General features: G+C 32.1%; 1 protein-coding gene across 1 annotated transcript; it reads left to right on the top strand.

The window, feature by feature from the left end:
* Positions 1-1878: 1878 nt before the first annotated feature.
* Positions 1879-23034, top strand: LOC134701134 (TGF-beta receptor type-1-like). Its single transcript, XM_063562281.1, has 10 exons — positions 1879-1999; positions 6404-6509; positions 8672-8841; positions 10433-10675; positions 11936-12166; positions 12655-12822; positions 14947-15039; positions 16161-16358; positions 17606-17736; positions 19671-23034. Exons 1-10 carry the CDS (start codon positions 1933-1935, stop codon positions 19809-19811), a joined length of 1548 nt encoding a protein of 515 aa, XP_063418351.1. The 5' UTR covers positions 1879-1932; the 3' UTR covers positions 19812-23034.
* Positions 23035-24339: the final 1305 nt, after the last annotated feature.

The raw sequence follows: 24339 nt of genomic DNA, 5'->3' as shown, positions 1-24339 counted from the left end.
CCCGTTTGCATGGTTTTACACTAGTAATTTTGGGGCCCTTTATAGCTTGTTTTTCGGTGTGAGCCAAGGCTCCGTGTTGAAGGCCGTACTTTAACCTATAATGGTTTAATTTTTAAATTGTTATTTGGATGGAGAGTTGTCTTATTGGCACTCACACCACATCTTCCTATATCTAATCATTATCAAACTGTATTACAATATATGCGATTAAAAGGGTTGAAGCTGGGGTAAAATCTTTGTTCATGTATTTTGTCATTTTGCCTTCTTTGTGTTGTATCTTAAAGTAAACAGTGATATATCTATGAGGGTGTGGAGAATAATAGCAACAAAACATAAAGAATAAAGGGCCGAAAAATAAAAAAAAGAAAGAGTATAATTGGGTGCTTAAGTATAAAGATACAGAACGATGCCCTTACCAAGACCCCCATCTATATCAGGGGCGGATCCAGCCATTTTAAAAAAGGGGGGTGTTCCAACTATATGTCCCCATTCAAATGCATTGATCAACCAAAAAAGGGGGGTTCCGACCTCCGGACCCCTCTAGATCCGCCAATGTATATGTTCTCTTCATTTAAGTATTTTGCACACCTTCATTAATTTTCCTGTTTCACAGATTTGCATCAATGATATTTACTGGCTGATTTTTTTTTCTTTTTTTTCTACAAAGCGGAAACGAAAGCTGATAAAATCATGATAAATGTCCATAGTTCATTTCATAATAATCAAATGATACATATATAATGCAATTTAAATGGATGTTGAATACGATAGTTATTTTAAGATGTTTGAAATGAATTTTAATAGCACTAATAATCTAATCATCAATTTCAAACAAGTAAAGTTCATTTAAAATTAATTCCATCTATTCAGTCATGATTGTGAACGAAAAGAAAAGATTCAAAAGTATTGGGAACTATAATAGCACATGTGTAATTCTGACTGTATCTCAATTGTAGTTACTAGTATCAGGAAGAGGGTATTTGCAATAAGTTATAATGATATCAAGAAAGCAGGCGGTAATAAGTTGAGAAAATACCGTTTGAATAAAAAAAACCAAAAAAAAACCATTCAGGTACTGACAAAAAAATGGGTGTGAATAAAAATTAATTTTGTAAAAGATACGATTTGTATAGCAACATTCACTTGTATATATATGTATATTGAAAGTCAGTCAGTGCACCAGTAGATGAGAAGATTTGGAACTTGACTAGGCGTAGGCGGTTTAATTCGGTTTTAATTTTATCACAACATGTACCAAACTTGGAAAAGAAAAGCAACGGAATGATCATGAGTTATTTAGAAATATTATTCCTGTTTCACACTTCTTTTTCTAGATAATCATATTCTAAGTTTGAAAAATTTTAATTTATAAAGCAGTAAATTAATTGATTTAGAACTGAAAATAGCATATATATGTAACATGTATATATGGCTATGTCCTTAGATATAGGAAGATGTGGTGTGAGTGCCAAAGAGACAACTCTCCATCCTTGCTTAGAAGTATGTTAAATGTTTTATTTTATTTGTCAAAAAGATGAATGAAAGAAAAATCAGAATCTGACACTATAAATACAAGATCCATGATAACTAGTAGTAACTCATTTCACTCAATTTTTATCAGTATTTTTAATTGAGAATGGGAAAAGGGAGTTAATCGCTACAGGTGCTCGGAGTGTTAATTGGTATATCAATACGCGACATTGATTGTCTGGAAAATATTTCTTTTTTCGTCACAATTAAAATAAGCTTGCAATGTTCTTTAAAATATAATTAATATATGAAAAACATTCATTTGGTGGTATTTAATCCGTATTTCTTAAAGTTGAATCAGATTTTCATTCGTCAAAGTAAATATCATGTTGGACTTTTTCGGTGGATTGATATCCTGTATAGCAGACAGTATGTTCCTCGGTCAATAACAAACAGAGAAAAATGTTAAAATTTCTAATTTTTATGATTTTAATCACGATTTTGCTTAATTTAATTGGAGTTTCAGATGGTAAGAAGAAAATAATCTCAGCATCAAGAAGAATTCAACAAACATATTTCATTTTTTATAGAATTTAAACATATTTACGATAAATATCTCAACCCCGACTCAAATTATACAAATCAGCTGCTCTAGATATCTGAATGACTGATCTTAAAGTATAAGATTTCATCTATCATGTCTATAGATTCTAAAGTTGTTTAATCTCTGTATATCTAGTTGTAGTTTCTCCCTACCAATTATTCATCACCTTTTGTATTGCTGAAATTAAAGTTATAACCCTCTTCCCTCCTGATGCATGCATTATATGGATCTTGGCTGTATACCAGCTTTGATTATTTGTAATATCTTCAATTTTTCACTTATTCTTACAACATTTATATAAACTTCAAGATTATAAAAAACCGGTTTTTTTCTTAAGTGAACATTGATTGGTTAAATATTTCTCAGTGTGTTTGAATTTGTTTGATAGCCTTTTGGTCATGACTGTTTGTCTCTAATATTTAATTAACTGTGCATTTGTATTCAGATATCGCAGATCAAATTTATTCGTTCTTTGTGTAATCATACGTTTTTTGATTGAGTTAAGTCTGCTAATTGATATTTTATCGTATGTTTTTATATGTTGTGATGTTATGCTATTGTTTTAGAAAAAGGGAGAAGGTTTGGGCCCATTAAAACGTTTAATCCCGCTGCAAATGTTTGCACCTGTCCTAAGTCAGGAATCTGATGTACAGTAGTTGTCGTTTGTTTATGTAATATATACGTGTTTCTCGTTTCTCGTTTTGTTTATATAGATTAGACCGTTGGTTTTCCTGTTTGAATGGTTTTACACTAGTAATTTTGGGGCCCTTTATAGCTTGTTGTTCGGTGTGAGCCAAGGCTCCGTGTTGAAGGCCGTACTTTAACCTATAATGGTTTAATTTTTAAATTGTTATTTGGATGGAGAGTTGTCTCATTGGCACTCACACCACATCTTCCTTTATCTATTAAACAGTTGATAAGTTTCTGAAAAATGTGAGAACTGGATATGGCTTAATTTCAATATGATAATATATCACTCATGTGGCAGTGTCAATATTACTATTAAACATATTAAATAAATGAAATAACAAGAGTTTCAGATGGGTCTAACCGTGTAAATGTAATGATGTAAAAGTATGTGTTTGCTTAAAAATCAGTTAATTTGATTAAGCATTCTTCAAAGGCAGTGTCTACGCATACCCGCATGCGAGTACCAATAGTAAAATTGTGGTTCGCAGGAAACTCGTAACCACATCCGGTTTTATAATAAAATGCCATCAGATCTGGAATAAAATGTGAAATATATACATAATTTGTCGCAATAGTCCATTTACCAATTACCGATTTGAATCTGTTATTACACACTTTTTAAGCAAATTACTTCCCTTTGTCAATCGTTGACTGGTTCCATACCGAACAAAATTGGCATTTTCCAATGAAAAGTATGATGAATTGAAAGTGAAGTATCTTCGGTTTAACTAATTTCTCATTAAAAATAATTTCTGATGTCAAAAGTATTTAGCTGAATAAAATGGAATTTGTCGCGTTTCATTCATTAGTCAGTCTGAGATTACATGTACTATGTGTTAAAGTAGGCTCAATTTTTATTTTATGTCCAACAGTTTTCCTATTTTAAACCATTCTTAATATAAAGGATATGCTTACTTTTAGTACATTTCAAATGGAATGTCCTTTCCACTTTAATCTTGGTGTGACTAAAGATCCACAAAACCTGATTGCGAGGGAAGCAAAAGGTTTATTTGATCATCTTCTGTTTTACATTTTAATTACTAAAAGATTACTTTTTAAATCTCATATGGGTTACAGGGTATTATTCAAATTCAGTAAAATTTAATTTTTTAGATTTGCATTTACATTTTATAATAGTACTAAATTTATCATGTTTTTTTTCTTTTTACAGGTACTCAGGGACTTTCTATACTATACTAGAAAGTCCCTGAGGAACTGTACAGTTTCATTTTCCATCAGTGTGCATTTAATTTGCAATTTTTATTATGTATTATTATTGAATAAATCCAATGTATTTTCGATAATTTCCCTTTATATTTCATGTTACATTCCCGATCCAATGGCATTTATTTATAAAACTGGATGTGGGTACGCGTAGCCTACAAATGTCAATTTGACTATTCGTACCCGCAAGCGGGTACATGCAGACACTGCCTTCTTTTAACATGTTTAACACATTATTCAAATCGAAGTTTAATAGTTAAGCCATTTATACAAGTGATACAAGAAATTCAGCGCCATCAGACAATCTGTCTGCTAATCTTGATCCGTCTTACATGTGTATTACTAAAGTGTACCAACACAGTCTGCTAATCTTGATCCGTCTTACATGTGCAGTGTTCTCCCCAGGCCCTTAAAGGACCACGGGACCGCGATGTATAATTTTCTACCGCGGTGGTATCGTTCTTGCCGCGATGTATAATTATTCTCCATGGTGCTAAAGTTTTCGGTAAAAAATCGTATTAAAATCGGTAAAGTTTCAGATGACTTCAACTTTTTACATGAAAATTGACCAGTTCTAACCAGTTTAATCCAGTATTTACAAGTAGATTGTTTACACCACGTGATCGATTTACCTGTTGAGGTTAACCTTGTTGATGATTGGATTTAATCATGTACATGATTCTCTTGTGTTTTAATTAATCAAGAGATCATAATCAATTTTAATATCAGACTTGTAATAGGGGACAAGCAGACATTTGTTAATGAACTATATTACGCCAGTCTTTAGTCAAAATAATTTGCCTGTTAGAAATTAATTGTGGAGTTACTTCCCCTGATTTTGCTTATTACAAATAAATGCTCCTCACATATAATTTCTCATTGAAAATTAAAATAAAGTATAAATTGAATGCAAAATTATATTAGAATGTTACATTAAGGATAAAAACTTTCTTAGAACCTACCAACAAAAATGTTTTGCAAATTATTTTAGAGAATCATACCTTTATTGATAAACAGACATTTTATATTAAGTTGGTAGGTTTTTCAGACAGTTAAAGAACCGACCGTGCAAGGGCTGTATAGTCAGTCAAGGTCGTTAAAAACTTCCATTTATTGAGTTAAAGAGCCGACCGTGCAAGGACTGTATAGCCAGTCAAGGTCGTTAAAAATTTTCATTTGTTGAGTTTAAAGTTGTGAAGAGTAATGTCTAAATACATTAGGAATGTTTTAATATATAAATTATATTTACATTTGAAATAAAGTATTTTAACTATAAAATAAATTAAAGTAATAAATGATAAACATTAGAAAATAAATAAATTTTTTGATGATAAAAAGAATGGAAAATAGTTTATAATTTACTGAATCAAAAATTCTGTATAAAAAATTAATCATGTTCAAAGTTCATTGGTATTGTCAAATCTAACATGGGGAATGTGTAGTGTAACTACAAGTATTGGGACAAATTGGCTTGATCAAAATATAAGAAGTGACTTTAGTTTAAAGACTAATTGTGCTTTCTTTTCTTTTTCAAAGATATTAAAGTATACAAACTGTTTTATTGATTTACTTTTCCTACCAATAATGTTCTGACCCAAAGTCTATATAACACAGTATCACAGTTAACAAAACAAAGGCAAAAAGGTAATGACTAAAACTAACAAGAAAAAAATAAGCGACGAGAAACGCGACACAAAATATTGTAAAATTCATTTCGTCACACGTTACCCTGGTGCTATCCAAAAATCCTGGGGAGAACACTGATGTGTATTGCTAAAGTGTTCCAACACAGTCAATTTTATATTTTACCTGTATTACTAAAGTGTACCAGCACAGTCAATTTTATATTTTAGCTGTATTACTAAAGTGTACCAACAGTCAATTTTATATTTTACCTGTATTACTCAAGTGTACCAACCGTCAATATTATATTGTATCAGTTCAATTCTGCTGTTACAAAAAAAAAAGTGCTTTTGCTCGTTTAGATATCAAATTGCTTTTTTTATAATTTTTTATGTATCTTCCTCCTCAGAGTTATCTGCACTTTAATATTATTTTAAATTATATTTGGTCACATCACCATATCATATATATTTAGCAAGTGACTTAGTGAGAGTTAGGACAGTGCACCCTACAAATTCTAAATCTCCTGTATATTCTGATCCTTATACAGTGGTGGAACCAGGGGGGGGGTCCGTGGTTTGGACCCCCTTTTTTGGAAGATAAATGCATTTGAATGGGGACATGTAGTTGGAACCCACCCCCACCTCCCCTTTTGTCCTGGGTTACGACCCCCCTTTTTCAAATGGCTGGACCTGCCCCTGTTATAAACTGTTATGAATTAAAATATTTGGTTTTTTTTAAATTTTAAAAGCAGAGAATTACTAGATTTTGATTCTTTTGATTTATTTTCAGGTCTGAAATGCTATTGTGATATATGTCCGAATAATACATGTATAGCTAATGCTAAATGTTTAACAGTTGTTGTTAAAGGAAAGACAGGTCTTGTCCATAGATACAGGTATGTGTATATATATATATATTTTAATAAGGATGAAATCATTGAGATGTAAAAAGTATATTGGAAACAGAAGAAATGTTTAGAGATAAAACAAAAATATAGAGTACCAAATCATGCAGATATAACTTTGATAGAAATGTATGGTACCAGATCATACAAAACTTACATTGACAAATATTAAGGGAACCAGATCATTGCAAATAAAAAATTAACAAAAATGTAGTAGGGTACCAGAATGAGTTCAAAAATACATTTTACTGGGTACATTGTACATGTATTTTCATTAAAATCAATCTATTTTTTAACATGTTGAATGAAGCCTGAAAAAAACTCTTAAAGTCTCAATCATTAGATGACCAACGACAAGTATTAAAGTGTTATGACATTTCAGATGCAACACAGAGGACAAATTTTTCCGTCCGCCAGATTCACCGAGTATTTGCAATCCTACTGATAAAACGAGTCTGAGTAATGCTCAATGTTGTTCTGACTCAGATTATTGTAATAGGTATCTTACTCCTACATTAACTCACGTTGGGAGTACAAATATGACAGGTATTTATACCACCTATTGCCATGGCAACACACACCAAGAACCTTCAAGATTCCTTTAACCCGTCATCAGAATATCCCAATTTCTTGCATAAACCATTTCACGCATTTAAGCAATTCATTTTCACTCAGCAAAATCTATATTTACAATTGCAAGCAAGTAATAACCCCTGGAACACCCCAAGATCAGGCTAAGAATTGAAATCAGATGATAATAAGCTTGTATGTGATTGGAACTATTGTCTGTTATCTTCAGAACACTGCTCATTTACAAGCCCCCAAGGAGCACTTTTTGAAGGCCTTGCACAAATAGTTTAGATCTTTGTGCATTCAGTTTCATTGTTGTATTACTGAGATGAAACATTGAAATCCAATTAAAAATTATGAGCTAACATGAGAAAAATCATTAAACATGTTAAAGGCATGTTTTACATTTGTACATCTCAAAACTTGAGAAGTTTTTGTGGGACTGTAAAAAAAAATACTTATTCAAACATTTTAATTAAGATGATTAACTTACATAAGTAAATTTTATTTACTACTTCCAAGTAAATATACAATATTAGGTCAATGTCAGGAAAATATAAACTTTTTTGTATGAGGCTGAGAAACTGGGGAAGGGCGAGGTTCTATCGAGGTTTTGCATTGAGTACAAAAAAGTTTATATTTTTATGACATTGACCTAATATTGTTTTTATTTTGCAACTTAAATTAATAAAATGATAGCTCTTTTAATCGTAACACAAATGTCAAACTCATTTTCATCCCTTAATGGACCTCTGATTGTGGAGAAAGTGTTCCATGATGAAATTGGCATTATACAAAATATAGCTTCATGTTCATGATGTTACTACATGTATATTTAGGAAATAAACACAACTAGTTGCAGTATAAATAAAGATTACTTGTACAAGTAGTACCCTTGACCATGTTGACTGAAGTATTTCTTAATCTATAACTGAATGATAATCCAGATATCAAGATAAAATAAAAGTCAGCTTTCATCAACTCAAAATAACCAGAATTAAAACTGAATGACTTTGTGTGAACTGAATCAACCAATACAATTATGTATTACTTAGTTGATGTCTAATACTTCAGATGTTTAGTTAAAATAGAAGTCAGGAGTCATTAATGCACAGTCACCACATATAACTTAATCTATGATGTATAGTTTGATAAAATAGTAGTGTTAATTGATGACTTATATTTCAGATGTTTCGAAAGATTACCTTAAAGAAGTAACATCAAACATTTTATCGGTACAATTCTTGGGGAAAATATACTGCTGCATATTTTCTTTACACGACAAACTCATTGGAAATACTAAAATTTCTCCTCAGATCACACTGATTAAATGATTGGTATTACTTCTTTACGTTGCTTTTAATTGACAGAGTATAAGGATGTCGTAGGTAACCTGTCGAAAAATAATATAAACTATGAGTCAAAAGTCAGTAATATGAAAATAGTCTATTTTGCAAATATATATGTAAAGTCTATCACTTAATGTATGCCTAATATTTTATGTATTTCAGATGTTTAGAGGTCAAGAGTCATTTATGCACATTCACCACATTTATTTACATGATTTATGACTGATATTTCAGATGTTTAGATAAAATAGAAGGACAGTTTTTGAATGGAGAGCATTTAACATGTAACACAGCTAAGAAACAAAAGACAGACAATTATAGATTGTGTTGTGATGATTACGATTTTTGTAATCGTAATCTGGTGCCGACTCTGGCGCCACCTACAACAACAACTCAGAGTCCAGGTTTGTTGTGACACTTAACAATGATATGCTTTTTGACTTACATTTGGGTTATTCTGTTTTTGTTTTTTGTATACATAGAATATTTGATACACTTTAGGTTTTGTTTAAGTTGAACTGTTCGATCATAAGAAATCCTAACATAAATAACGAATTCCAAGGTAAATTCAAAAAGGGGAAGCCACTTAAAATGACAAAATCTAACGCTATCAAACAATATAACAAGTGAAAAACAACTGATGTATTCTTGACTGGGTACAGACTTTTCCAAACAAAATGGTGAGTTAAACCTGGTTTTACATCTAGCTTAACCTCCTTCTTGTAAGACAATTGTTTCTAGTTCTGTTATATTGACAAAATTAAGTGAATCACCCAAGCAAACATAGAAGGTGAGAGGTTTAGCGCTATGAAACCAGGTTCAATCCACCATTTTCTACATTTGAGAATGCCTGTACCAAGTCAGGAATATGACAGTTGTTGTCCATTCGTTTGATGTGTTTTATCCTTTGATTTTGCCATTTGATTAGGGACTTCCTGTTTTGAATTTTCCTCGGAGTTCAGTATTTTCGTGATTTTGCTTTTTAATATGACAATAATTGGGATCCTGTGAGCACCCAAAACTGTGGATACAAACATTTACCAAATTTGACAATTTCTTCATAGATATGGGAATATAAATAGACTCTTTGTCTTTTATCCCACTTCAGCTGACATTGATAGCTATGTTTAGCAGAAAAAATATTACATCTGGGTGTGGGATTTTTCTCTGTTTTGAAGACCCATTTGTGGCCTATCGGCTGTTTTCTGCTCTTTGGTTGGGTCGTTTTCTCTTTGACACATTCCCTAGTTCAATTCTTAATTTTATATTTTATTTATGTTTCAACTTTTTATAAAATATACTTGTAGTTTGTTAGTGTTGTGAGTATTTGACTTTGTCATGTGTTACATAAACGCAACACCAGTACATCGATACATGTATATACATGTTTACGGGTGTATATTTTGTAAATGATGCAAGCAAGGTAGTATTTCTTTATTTTTGTCCAGTACTGCACTACCCTCTAGGCTTACACATGCTTCAAACATGTTTGTTGGCTAGCATCAAAACTTCAAAATTCCCAAAATGCACTTGCAAAATGTTACACTTATATATTTTTATTTTTTTATGTGATAAATTTAATGAAAAACAAATATATAAAAAAAATGTTTATGTTTATGTTTAAAACAAATGATTTAAAGGCTGTTTGAGAATCTTATTAAGCTTACCAATCCAAAGAAATTAATACATCTGTTTTCCTTGCCAAAAAATCAACATGAGGGCTAATTATTGGCAACTTGCAACCTTCAACAATAAGATAAAAGTATAGTTGGCTATGAGAGGCTCCTACAAGAAAATATGAAACAATTAAATTGAGAAAAATGCAAAATTTGATTATTATCACATTAAAATCAATTAACAATAATTTCTGAGTTTACATACAAATGAAATAAAATTTAAAAGCACATCAAAGGATAACAATGACTAGAGGTTCCTGACTTAGGTCGGTGCTTAAATGCAATGATGCTAAACATGTTTTCGTTGTTTGTTTTATAGATGAGGATTTAGACAAACTAGAGTTTGGGACAGCAGAGTTAGTTGTACTGATATCCGGTCCAGTAGTACTGGTCTCCCTACTCTTTATGATTGGATTCTTTGCCTATTACCAGTACCAGCACAGGAGACCTTCAGGTTATATGCTGCCACCAGATACCAGTAATGCTGACGTTGCACCGTTCGCTCAGCAAGGGACAGAGGGTTTGAGAGAAATGATGATTGAATATTCAGGCTCTGGATCTGGTATGTTTAAGGATTTTAGCTATACAGTGAAACCTGTTTAAACCGAACTTCTTCAGGACTTAAGATTGTGTTCAGTTTTTGCCGATGTTTGGTTTTACCAGGTTCACAAAGCATACAATTTGGTATGACGGTGCTTAAGAACATGCTTGATTTATACAGGGTTTCTGTTTAGCCAGGTTTTAATGTATATAGATTCTAATACATTTGTAACGCAAAGATATATATCACTGTATTTAACAGAGTTCTTACTTATATAATTGAGAGTGGAAATTCAGAATATGTCAGAGATACAACAACACAACCAGACCAAAGAGCAGAAAACAACCAAAGGCCACAAATGGCATGAATGGGTCTTCAATACAGTAAGAAAATCCAGAGGTTGGCAACAGCTAGCCCTACATAAAATTGTGTAGAAGTAAAGTTAAAAGGAGCATCATACTAAACTCCAAATCATATAAAACAACTCAAATAAGAATTTAGCAAAGACCATGAGTCCTGCACTCTAAATGGAAAAGCAGTGTTTATACTTTTGTTAATGATTATGGCTAAAATTTCTTCAAATGATTTTATAACTATTCTCACAATGTATCATAGTTACATCATTTTCTAACGTAGGAACAACATTTACCATGTTTAGGGGTCATCCATGATGTCAACAATTTTCCAAAGTGTACAAAAAATACACCTTTGCAGACCCCCCACCCTCCCTCAAAAAGTGTTAATCAACCATTTTCAGATTTCAAGACAAGAAGTAATTATTTTTAATAAAAAAAATATCCTGTCTATCATAGATGCATAGTTTAGTTTAATATAGAAATTTGCATTGAAAAAAAACTGAAATATATCTGACTGTTTATATAGTGATAAAAAAAAAGTGTACAGTAAAAATATTGATTTTTTAACCCCCTCCCCCAAGTGTAGGTTTTGTACACTTTGGAAAATGGTTGACAATTATGGATGACCCCTTACTTATGTAGGAAAGAATCTGTTAAAATAACATTATTCTTTTTATTCCATAGACAGTGTGGATTTAAGTGGATATTAAAAGTGAAATACAAGAAACCATTTCTTTTTCTATGCATTCTTAATCCATTTTGATGAAATACATTGACAATTTTTTAATAATACCCATTGTTATATGAAGTCAGAGGAGTGAAATTATCACAGTTATTTGACCTGTGAAACTATCAGTTTTTGTTTCACTTGAAAATCCCTTAATTAATTGCAACCAATATAATAATTAATTTGATATGATTTCAGGTTTACCTCTGCTGGTTCAGAGGACTATAGCCAGACAAATCCACCTCTGTGAAATCATTGGTAAAGGTAGATATGGGGAAGTGTGGCGAGGAAAGTGGAGGGCAGAAAATGTGGCTGTTAAAATATTCTCATCTCGAGAGGAAAGTTCCTGGTTTAGAGAGGCTGAGTTATATCAGACAGTCATGTTGAGACATGAGAATATTTTAGGGTTCATAGCTGCAGATAATAAAGGTAAGAGGTCAGGGTTCAAAGTTCTTGATATCCTTTTGCAATTGATCATGATAAAGAGACAAACCTTTTATTCCTTGATGAGATGACGTTCTGGTGTTATCAGATTAGCATTTTTTGGGGGGAATTTTTATGCCCCAACTGTATCGTCCAGAAATTGGTTTCCCTCCTCAAACTTTAGTTTGTCGTGAATACTTATTACCACAAATCTGTGTTGAAGGTCAAATTTGATTGGGTCAATTTAACCGCATTGGAGTTATGACCCTTTGTAACGTTATATGCAAGCAGGGGTATCATCTATGTCCCATGGAATGATGAACATATTCACCACCAAGAAAACTAACCACCACTAAGTGCTAAGTAGCACAATTATGCTGAAAGTGGCAATTAATTTTCAACAGAAACAATCAATTAAATGATTATATTCAGTGATAAGATAATTACACTATAAATTATTTACACACTATTTTATTTTAAATTTATGATTTTAGACAATGGCACATGGACACAGTTATGGTTGATTACAGACTATCATGAGAATGGTTCCCTGTTTGACTATTTGAACAGGACCCAGATTAGTATTCCTCAGATGATACAGATGGCCTTGTCAGCAGCCAATGGTCTCTGTCATCTTCATATGGAGATTATCGGCACAGAAGGTAGTCACATGTATATATAACTGTAAATATAGAAGTTAATGCGAGTTTTATATTAATAGTAATAAGAAGATTTGGTGATTATGGCAATAATATATAAGAACTCTCACTCTGACATCTGTTACATATATATTTGCTTGCAGATTTTCCTGAAATCACATTAATTAATCTTGCCTTATTGTCTATTCTTAAAAAAAACACACAATAATGAGCGTCTAATTTCTGAATTAAAAGTAAATATTGGGAGGTTTTTAGCTCACCTGGCCCGAAGGTAAGTGAGCTTATATCATCACTTGGCGTCTGTCGTCGTCTGTCGTCGTAAACTATTTCAAGAATCTTCTCCTCTGAAACTACTGGGCCAAAAACTTCCAAACTTTAAATGAATGTTCCTTAGGGTATCTTGTTTATAAATTGTATCTGAAGTTTTGATCTATCAACAAACATGGTCGCCATTGCTAAAAATAGAACATAGGGGTCAAATGCAGTTTTTGGCTTATATCTCAAAAACGAAAGCATTTAGAGCAAATCTGACATGGGGTAAAAATGTTCATTAGGTCAAGATCTATCAGCCCTGAAATTTTCAGATGAATCAAACAACCCATTGTTGGGTTGCTGCCACTTAATTGGTAATTTTAAGGAAATTTTGCAGTTTTTGGTCATTATCTTGAATATTATTATAGAAAAAGATAAACTGTAAACATAAAAAATGATCAGCAAAGTAAGATCTACAAATAAGTTAATATGACAAAAATTGTCAATTGACCCCTTTAGGAGTAATTGCCCTTTATAGTCAATATTTAACCATTTTTCATTAATCTTAATTAACTTTTACAAAAATCTTCTCCTCTGAAACTACCCGGCCAAATACTTCCAAACTTTAACTGAATGTTCCTTATGGTATCTTGTTTATAAATTGTATCCGAAGTTTTGATCTATCAACAAACATGGTCACTATTGCTAAAAATAGAACATAGGGGTCAAATGCAGTTTTTGGCTTATATCTCAAAAACGAAAGCATTTAGAGCAAATCTGACTTGGTAAAAATGTTCATTAGGTCAAGATCTATCAGCCCTGAAATTTTCAGATGAATCAAACAACCCATTGTTGGGTTGCTGCCACTTAATTGGTAATTTTAAGGAAATTTTGCAGTTTTTGGTCATTATCTTGAATATTATTAAAGAAAAAGATAAACTGTAAACATAAAAAATGATCAGCAAAGTAAGATCTACAAATAAGTTAATATGACAAAAATTGTCAATTGACCCCTTTAGGAGTTATTGCCCTTTATAGTCAATTTTTAACCATTTTTCGTTAATTGGGTAACTGTTTTTCAGGTATAATGCCCCTTAATTGATGATTTTAAAGAAATTTTGCAGTTTTTGGTTATTATCTTGAATATTATTATGGATACAGATAAACTGTTAATAGCAAAAATGTTAAGCAAAGTAAGATCTACAAATAAGTTTATTTGACCAAAATTGTCAATTGACCCCTTAAGGAGTTATTGCCCTTTAAAGACTTTTTTCACAATTTGTTCATCATGTTGACTTACTTTAAAAAATCTTCTCCTTTAAAACTGCTGTATCAATTTCAGCCAAACTTAGGCTAAATGAGTTTCAGAGTATCTAGTATAAATTTTATATTTTATTTCCTTGTATGTCAAGAAATATAGCTCCTATGGCTAAAATAGAACATAGGAGAAAATGATTTTTTTTTTGCTTTTGAAGAAAATAGGGCGATTCAAAGAACATTTAAATAAATTGAAAAGCCAAAATAATCATTGATGAGAGATTTAACCCAAAAAATTAAGGTGAGCGATTCAGGCTCTTGAGAGCCTCTTGTTATTTATGCCAATAATGCAACTGAGTCTCAATAATAAGAACTTGCATTTTGATATCTGACACATATATTTGTATATTTGATATATTGGTGAAAATGTAAAACTTGTTTCTTTTATATTAGTACATACATGTATACAAAATAGATTTAAAAATTATTGTGAATTCAGAGATACAAATATGTAAATTACTCTGAACAAAGAATCAGATAATATAGTTTCTGTTTTATTTTAGATTTAATCTTATGAGTCACTATATATTATAAAGTTTTCTCCGTTTATTTCTTCAGTTCATGCCGGCAAACCAGCCATTGCACACAGAGATTTGAAGAGTAAAAATATCTTGGTAAAAAACAATCTTACCTGTTGTATAGCAGATTTAGGTAGGTCATTAGATTATATTTTGTTTTTGTTTTGTATAGAAACCATCCAAGCTGATAGGTCTTGGTAGTGACTAGATATTATGAAACTGATACCCCATTAACATAAACAGTACATAAAAAAATGCACCACTTATAGGAATAGGAATTTATGAATGCTTTAGATAAGCTGAATATACTGATTTTTTTTTACTTTACATGAATGTGTCACTGAATCCATTTTTTAACTGCCAACAATCATGCTTGATTCAAAAATTATCCTTCCTATCAAAATGAAATGTTATAATCCTTATGACACATGCTTCTTGAAAAAAAAGCACAGGTAAATAAAAGAAAAACTTTATAAAACTTTTTCCATAGTATTATTTGCATAAATTTGTAGTTTTGAGAAATAAATGCTTTTTTGGCAACTTGTTTTGGGTTTAAAAGTGCTGATCTTGCACCAATGTTTAGAATGAAGTGCCTTTGTGCTTTGTACAAAATTGTGCCTCAGTCAACTCTTATACACTCCAATAAAAAAACAAAAAGAAGCATTCAGTTCCTAAATAAAATGTTGATTTATTTCTCCAACGATTATTTATTCAGGTCTTGCTGTTCGTCATGATATTGCCACAGATTCAGTAGATATAGCTCCTAATGTTCTCTGATGATTATTATTTTAGGTCTTGCTGTTCGTCATGATATAGCCACAGATTCAGTAGATATAGCTCCTAATGTTCTCCAATGATTATTATTTTAGGTCTTGCTGTTCGTCATGATATAGCCACAGATTCAGTAGATATAGCTCCTAATGTTCTCCAATGATTATTATTTTAGGTCTTGCTGTTCGTCATGATATAGCCACAGATTCAGTAGATATAGCTCCTAATGTTCTCCAATGATTATTATTTAAGGTCTTGCTGTTCGTCATAATATAGCCACAGATTCAGTAGATATAGCTCCTAATGTTCTCCAATTATTATTACTTCAGGTCTTGCTGTTCGTCATGATATAGCCACAGATTCAGTAGATTTAGCTCCTTATGTTCTCCAATGATTATTATTTTAGGTCTTGCTGTTCGTCATGATATAGCCACAGATTCAGTAGATATAGCTCCTAATGTTCTCCAATTATTATTACTTCAGGTCTTGCTGTTCGTCATGATATAGCCACAGATTCAGTAGATATAGCTCCCAATGACAGAGTAGGAACCAAACGATACATGGCTCCTGAAGTCTTAGATGCTACTCTCAACAGAACACACTTTGAGTCTTTCAAAAGAGCTGATGTATATGCCTTTGGTTTAGTTTTATGGGAGATGGCAAGGCGATGTTCTATTGGAGGTAAGTGTATATGCCTTTGTTTTAGTATTATGGGAGATGGCAAGGCGATGTTCCATTGGAGGTAAGTGTATATGCCTTTGGTTTAGTATTATGGGAGATAGCAAGGCGATGTTCCATTGGAGGTAAGTGTATATGCCTTTGGTTTAGTATTATGGGAGATGGCAAGGCGATGTTCCATTGGAGGTAAGTGTATATGCCTTTGGTTTAGTATTATGGGAGATGGCAAGGCGATGTTCTATTGGAGGTAAGTGTATATGCCTTTGGTTTAGTATTATGGGAGATGGCAAGGCGATGTTCCATTGGAGGTAAGTGTATATGCCTTTGGTTTAGTATTATGGGAGATGGCAAGGCGATGTTCCATTGGAGGTAAGTGTATATGCCTTTGGTTTAGTATTATGAGAGATGGCAAGGCGATGTTCTATTGGAGGTAAGTGTATATGCCTTTGGTTTAGTATTATGGGAGATGGCAAGGCGATGATCTATTGGAGGTAAGTGTATATGCCTTTGGTTAAGTATTATGGGAGATGGCAAGGCGATGTTCCATTGGAGGTAAGTGTATATGCCTTTGGTTTAGTATTATGAGAGATGGCAAGGTGATGATCTATTGGAGGTAAGTGTATATGCCTTTTGTTTAGTATTATGGGAGATGGCAAGGCGATGTTCCATTGGAGGTAAGTGCATATGCCTTTGGTTTAGTATTATGGGAGATGGCAAGGCGATAATCTATTGGAGGTAAGTGTATATGCCTTTGGTTTAGTATTATGGGAGATGGCAAGGCGATGTTCCATTGGAGGTAAGTGTATATGCCTTCGGTTTAGTATTATGGGAGATGGCAAGGCGATGTTCTATTGGAGGTAAGTGTATATGCCTTTGGTTTAGTATTATGGGAGATGGCAAGCAATGTTCTATTGGAGGTAAGAGTAGGCAAGTCTGCCATGAAAATTGTGTAAACTTGCCATAATGGCCTTAACTTTATTATTATGTCTAGAAAAACATTAAAGGAACAAACATACTTAACATTTACTTAACAATATCAAGAATATTAATGTAAGTGTAGGCAAGTCTGTCAGCAGTAAGATCTGATTGTTCAATAACATTTCGTCTATTAACCTTGGCTCAACCGGTGTAACTCATTCATAAAACTCATTCATAAAAAACTTGTTTGTATATGAGCTATGGTGTAAGGATTTGTCAAAGGTATATTCAAACTGATTGTTCAATTTCATGAAATTCTCTTTTCTTAACAGGGATAGTAGAAGAGTACCAGTTACCATATTATGACATGGTTCCGTCAGATCCTTCCTTAGAGGAAATGAGAAAGATTGTCTGTGATGAAAAATATAGACCGGCCATACCTAACAGATGGCAAACAGTAGAGGTATTTAAACAACATTTCCATAACCGATTTGATTCTTTGATAACACACTTTTTATGCAAATTACTTCCCTTTGTCAACTGTAGACTGGTTCTATCCGAAACACATCAAGCATGGCATCAAAAGTATTTGTTAATTGTAGACTGGTTCTCTACTTGTCAGAGCTGGAATCTGCACATTCAATGCATGAATTACTGATTTAATTCTGTTATTACACTTTTTATGCCCCACCTACGATAGTAGAGGGGCATTATGTTTTCTGGTCTGTGCCTCCGTTCTTTCGTCCGTCTGTGCGTCCGTTTGTCCTATGTCAGGTTAAAGTTTTTGGTCGAGTTAGATTATCATGAATTTATAGTTGCATCCATTTGTAACTTTGCATACATAGTCATTATGATTGGGAATTTCTAAAAACTACTACAAATTTAGGTTTTGGTTCACATTTCATGGTTCATTGAACATGAAAATGAGATTGTGCAAAACAGCTCTTTTTCAGGTTAGAGTTTTTGGTCGAGTTAGATTATCATGAATTTATAGTTGCATCCATTTGTAATTTTGCATACATAGTCATTATGATTGGGAATTTCGAGGTAGTTTATCATGAAGTTATTATTCACAACCTGGAAACCATAATTGTTAGGAATAAAGCATTAGAATTATTATTATGCCCCACCTACGATAGTAGAGGGGCATTATGTTTTCTGGTCTGTGCCTCTGTTCGTTTCGTCCGTCTGTGCGTCCGTCCGTCTGTCAGGTTAAAGTTTTTGGTCAAGGTAGTTTTTGATGAAGTTGAAGTCCAATCAACTTAAAACTTAGTATACATGTGCCCTATGATATGATCTTTCTAATTTAAATGCCAAATTAGAGTTTTTACCCCAATTTTACGGTTCACTGAAAATAAAAAATGATAGTGCAAATTTCAGGTTAAAGTTTTTGGTCAAGGTAGTTTTTGATAAAGTAGAAGTCCAATCAACTTGAAAACTTAGTGTACGTGTTCCCTTTGATAACATCATTCTAATTTTGATGCCAAATTAGAGAATTTATTCCAACTTCAAGGTCCACTAAACATAGAAAATGAAAGTGCGAGTGGGGCATCCGTGTACTGTGGACACATTCTTGTTTTAACATAAATTACTTCCCTTTATCAATCATAGACTGATTATATACTGGACAGAAGTGGCCTTTGCCGATGCAAAGCATGATTTTATTTGTCAATTAAATTCTGTTATTACACACTTTTAATACAAATTACTTCCCTTTGTCATTTGTAGACTGGTTCTATCATAAACATGCAAAGCATATGTTGAAAGTAATATATCATTGTATTAACCAATTTTGTTTTTGGTATCAAAAGGTTTTAGCATATCAAAAATTTAAAATGCAATTAAATGATTTGAAACTAACAGGTTACATACTTTACACATATAAATTTGCTTGTTCTACAAGCTTGCCATCATGTCCATTTTCAATGAAAATTTATAATTTCCCTTAAAGGGAGACAACAACAAATTGATCTCAAATTACAGGGTAGTCTAGCAGAATTGAAAAAACCTTCTAATAACAACAACAAATATTGCAAATACTCAGACTTTTGATTTTTCTAAACAAAATATCAATGTTAAATAAGAAGATGTGGTATAATTGTCAATGAGTATCCACAAAAGACCAAAAGACATTATTGTCAGCAACAGTAGTTCACAGTAAAGCTTTCAACAATGAACAAATCACATACCACATAGCTAGCTAGGCTCTGAAATCTTATTCCAGTGTAATTTTAAAACATTTTAAAAACCTTGCAAGAGTTTCTGAATTTACATAAATTCCATTAAATGTTTTTCAGAATTTACATAAATTCCATTAAATGTTTTTCAGAATTAACATAAATTCCATTAAATGTTTTTCAGAATTAACATAAATTACATTAACTGTTTTGTTTGTAGTCATTGAGATTGATGGGGAGATTAATGAAGGAATGTTGGTACCATAATGCTGCAGCAAGATTGACAACATTACGGATCAAGAAATCGTTAGCTGCAATGACCTCAATGGAGGACACCAAAGTGTACATTAGGACAGCATGAAAACTTTGATGAAGGGAGACAACTACTTCTTTTTCAGGGGAGACAACTACTTCTTTATCAAGGAGACAACTACTTGGAGGTGTTATGCCTTTCAGCTTTCAGAAGTGATATTGTTGTTCAACAGATTATGTCACAAATTAAATTTCATTGTTTGTAAGAAATTGCCGTTAGGCTTTTACATGACTACATTTCACCAAATTGTTATAGTATGGGTCTGTCATTGTTATTACTTGTGTCAGTGCTGTAACTGGTAATCTTAACACTGGTGTCTACTGTTATGAGTAGTGTCAAATCTATTTATAGCAGTGTTATTGCTGTAGACAGTAGTGTCATTACTATTAACAGTAGTATCAGTGCTGTGTGACGAGTAATGTCATTTCATTTATAAATGATATTGCTGTTACCATAAGTGTCAGTGCTGTTAAAAGTTGATTTATTGCTGTTCAAAGTAGTGTCATATCTGTTATCAGTAGTGACATTGATGTTATTCATAGGCGAATCCAGGGGGGGACCTGGGGGGCCCAGGCCCCCGACCTTTTCGTGTTAAAAATTTGTTGATTATATAGGGAATCATTGAAGCATGACTGGAGCGGGCCCCCCCCTTAGAAAAAGTTCTGGATCCGCCACTGTTATTGTTAGTGTCAGTGCTGTTCAAAGTAGATCCATAGCTGTTATTGATATCAAAATCTTTTCATGTATTGGCATTCATCATACTTTTATCAAAATTAAAGTGACGAAATTAATCAGAAATACTTGCAATTAAAAAATTGTTTGAGAAAATGATGAGTGCTAATGAATCAAATTATTAACTACTGTTTTGAAGTTTGCAGAAGATGTGTCATTACTTTGGTATCAACATTCTGGTCTGTTTACTGTTCATGTGATGTGTTTTGCCACCAGTGAAGAAATTGATACACAAAATATTGATCGTTCTCTGGAAAATCAGTGCAGGCCATGAACCTAACTGTCATATAACAAATCATTTCTATTATGCTGCCACTAGGTGTCACCACTACTCCACATATTTGGCTATTTATTTGTTATATTTTTATCATTCACTGTACATTATTTTATTAATTACGAAACTGAATATAGGTATTGTAAAGACAAGTAAACAAAAACTTAAGTGTCACTGTAAAATCTGAAATTTTTGCGTGCATTCACTAATGCTATTGTTTTTAAAATTGTCAAAAATGTAATTTTAATTATTGCAATTTAAGAAAGATCTGTAAAAGGATATTATTGAGCAACTCATCAAGTGGCATTGTCCAAAGGAAATACAAACCTCACAATAATTTCTGAATTGATGGTAAACCCAACACTGAAAGATAAGGACGAGGGTCTGGGTGCATTCATTTCTGTCTTTGGTCATTTGCATTCTTCTTTATTTTTCTGGTCCAATCATTCTCTGTATATTTTAGCACCCCATTATTATTTATTGTTTAGTCTATATAAACCCAATCCAGACTCTCATTTGTCACATCCATGGAAATGAACAAATCTAATGGCATTTTTTTCTCTAATTATTGATTTTAGTAGAAGAGTTGTTTTTGTCTGATTTACTGTAAAGTTAGCATTTTCTTACAATGTATTATAAACTGGCAGGACAGGGCTGAAAAAGAGGGGGGAAAGATCTGGGTGAAATTAGGTAACTAATTAAATGTGTGTATTTAGAAAAAGATTAACATATCATGACATTTAAACTTGCATATTTTTACAGCTTTTCATTTTTGTTAACAGGATAGTAAAATTAATTTTGGGAGAGAACATAAGAAATTAATGAGGCATTGATTTAACAGATGTTTTGATTATATGTGAAATGATACATTTAAATCTTTTTACGATTTTATGCATTATGTCAAATGTTGTTGTTCTAATTATTGGGTTGCTGTCATCTCATTTTATTTACTTTTTTAAAAAGACAAAATTTAATTACATAATTAAAATATGGTTGAATTTAAATATGGTGAACCAACACCTGAGGTAGTAATTCTGTGGTAGGGTAATAGAGGGTGGATACCACATGGTATTCACAGTTGTCTTTCACTATAAAAGTAAATAAACGACATTAAAGACAACAACTACCATCAGTTACCCCATGGTGAATAATTTATTGTGGTCAACACGATTTGCCAGCAAGCGTGATGTCTTCAGGTCAATTGAAATATAGGTCAGATCATAATTGTGTCATAGGCAGGGTAATGATTTACAAATTGTACTTTGAAGGCACAATCTAAATAGGTATTGAACTTGAGTTTAACATCTACAAGGATTCGTTATTGATTTATGGGATATTAATTTTTGTAGATTTCTTAGGTATAGTTTTACCCAAATTAAATTGTTCTTCATAAAAAAAAATTCTACTGGCTTGTATTCAGACTTTGGCAAAACTACAAAATCAAATATCTATGAGAATACAATTGTTCAACGAAAATAGGTATCCACATTAGTTGATTACTGTAAACCAACTTATTTTCGTGAGCGATTTATTTTCGCGACTTTCGCGAGTAGAAAAATAACGCGAATATAAATCGTCGCGAATATGTCAACATTTGATCTTTCCTTAATAAACTTCATCAAGTAAATCAAATAATCGCGAAATTAAATCGCCGCGAAGTGGTTAAGAAAGGGTATAACGCGAAATAAAGTATCCACGAAAATAATTTGGTTTACAGTATTTGGGTTTATGATTGTTAAAACTGATATACTTATTTACTTAAATGAATATTTACTAGGGAGATTAAGAAAAACACATATACTGTGTGTTTATGTAAATATTGCTTTTAAATGTGTGCAATAACTTTGTAAATAAATTTTAGTTCAATTCACATTATTTGTCAGGTTGCAGTACATATTGATTTTTCTATTTTATTTGAGATGATACGAGAGAAATAAGTCTATTGTATGAATTCCATGGCAATTTGAAATTTTTAGTGTATATAATATGTTTCTCATAATGAAATCTTTTTTTTTCCTGCTAATTTTCACGAGGGAAAAATATGTGTATGTTGGGCTTGTACTATCAAGGTCAAAATATTTTGTTTATTAATTTGCTCTTCACAATTAACATTGCAGCGAATCAAAAACAGTTCATAGTCAAAACAATGATGATTGTATAACGGCTTTACGCAACATTAGTTATTTATATTTAGAACAAAATGGGATGTAGAATAATTCAAGCCACAAAACTTCATTCTACAATCTGTCATACAATTTCAAAAACTATATACATTAGAATGGGTCTCATTGGGGTCTAAGCGTGACGTGGGATTGTCGATTTTTTGTAAGCGTGACACGTGAAAGTCAAATTATTGTGGCGTGAAAACGGGAAATGAGGTCTTGCGGGACCTGGGAAATGACAAAAAAATGAGAATTGCTTACATACATAGTGTAAGGGAGATACGGGAATCTGTCAAAACAGTAAGCGGGACCCGGGATCGAAACCCCCCTATGAGACCCCCATTCGATTTACATATTTACATATTTAGGATAAAAAGTATGTCCTGTTTACTTCCTTTTTGACTGAGTTATGTCCCTTTTGTTCAAAATTTGTAAATGCATGTTAAGTTTCATGTTCTAACAGTGTTTTATACATGTATTAACACATTTCATGATAAATAAATATGTAAATTAGTCACAATTTTTTATGTAGTATTAATGTGTTATCTTTATATTCATTTTAATCCTAGCTTTAAAAGTTGGGATCGGTCTGTTAATTTTTGCATGAGCCATCTAATGGCTGTGTGTATGTGTACAGTGAATGTTTGTGACGGAAAGAGAGAGAAAGAAAGAATAGTAGGGGGAGTAAGGCATTAAACATGCAGACAAGGTTGGGTATTATTTGTGTGTTGTTTTTATCCTTTCTTTCCTCTTTTTCATTTTCTAAGTTAAAATCTATATAACTTTTTTCTACCAAATCTTGTAAACTTTTGAATTTTTGTACAGAAAATGTGGTCGTTTGTGACGGAAATAGAAAAAATGGTAGGGGAAGTAAGGCATTAAACATATGCAGATAAGGTTTCGTATTAAATGGTTGTTTTATTCCCTCTGTTTCATTCTCTAAGTGAGATAAGATATTTTTTATCCTATCTCTTGATTTTTTTTGTACAGTTGTAATGATCATACATGTATATATACATTATCCAATTTGTCGGCCATTACTGGACATCACAAAGGTTCCCTAAAATTTTGAAGTCACTATAGAATAAATGTCTGACACCACAAAAGGCTTAGTGATTATAATATGACATCAAAAGTTCAAGGGTCACAAATGTTCAGGTAAAGTGTCTGAAATTCTCAAATAGAGATTATGTTAAATAGCAAAAGTAAAAATACAACCAGTTTCATATTGTAATTTGGACATATAAAACACTTGCAAATTCCAAAGTAGATAGCCTCTACAAATTATTACAAATAAACATATTTCACACAAATATGTTTGTGAAAATTCTGTCCTGTACAAAATGGTTTTCTCTTCTGGTCCAGAATTGTAAGATTTCTCCACAATGCATACTTTGCTATTTTTTTT

This window comes from Mytilus trossulus, unplaced genomic scaffold, assembly GCF_036588685.1.
Source record: "Mytilus trossulus isolate FHL-02 unplaced genomic scaffold, PNRI_Mtr1.1.1.hap1 h1tg000220l__unscaffolded, whole genome shotgun sequence".
In the NCBI taxonomy this organism is placed as follows: domain Eukaryota; kingdom Metazoa; phylum Mollusca; class Bivalvia; order Mytilida; family Mytilidae; genus Mytilus; species Mytilus trossulus.
The sequence above is the reverse complement of the archived record's forward strand: the minus strand, read 5'-3'. Positions and strand labels throughout refer to the sequence as shown.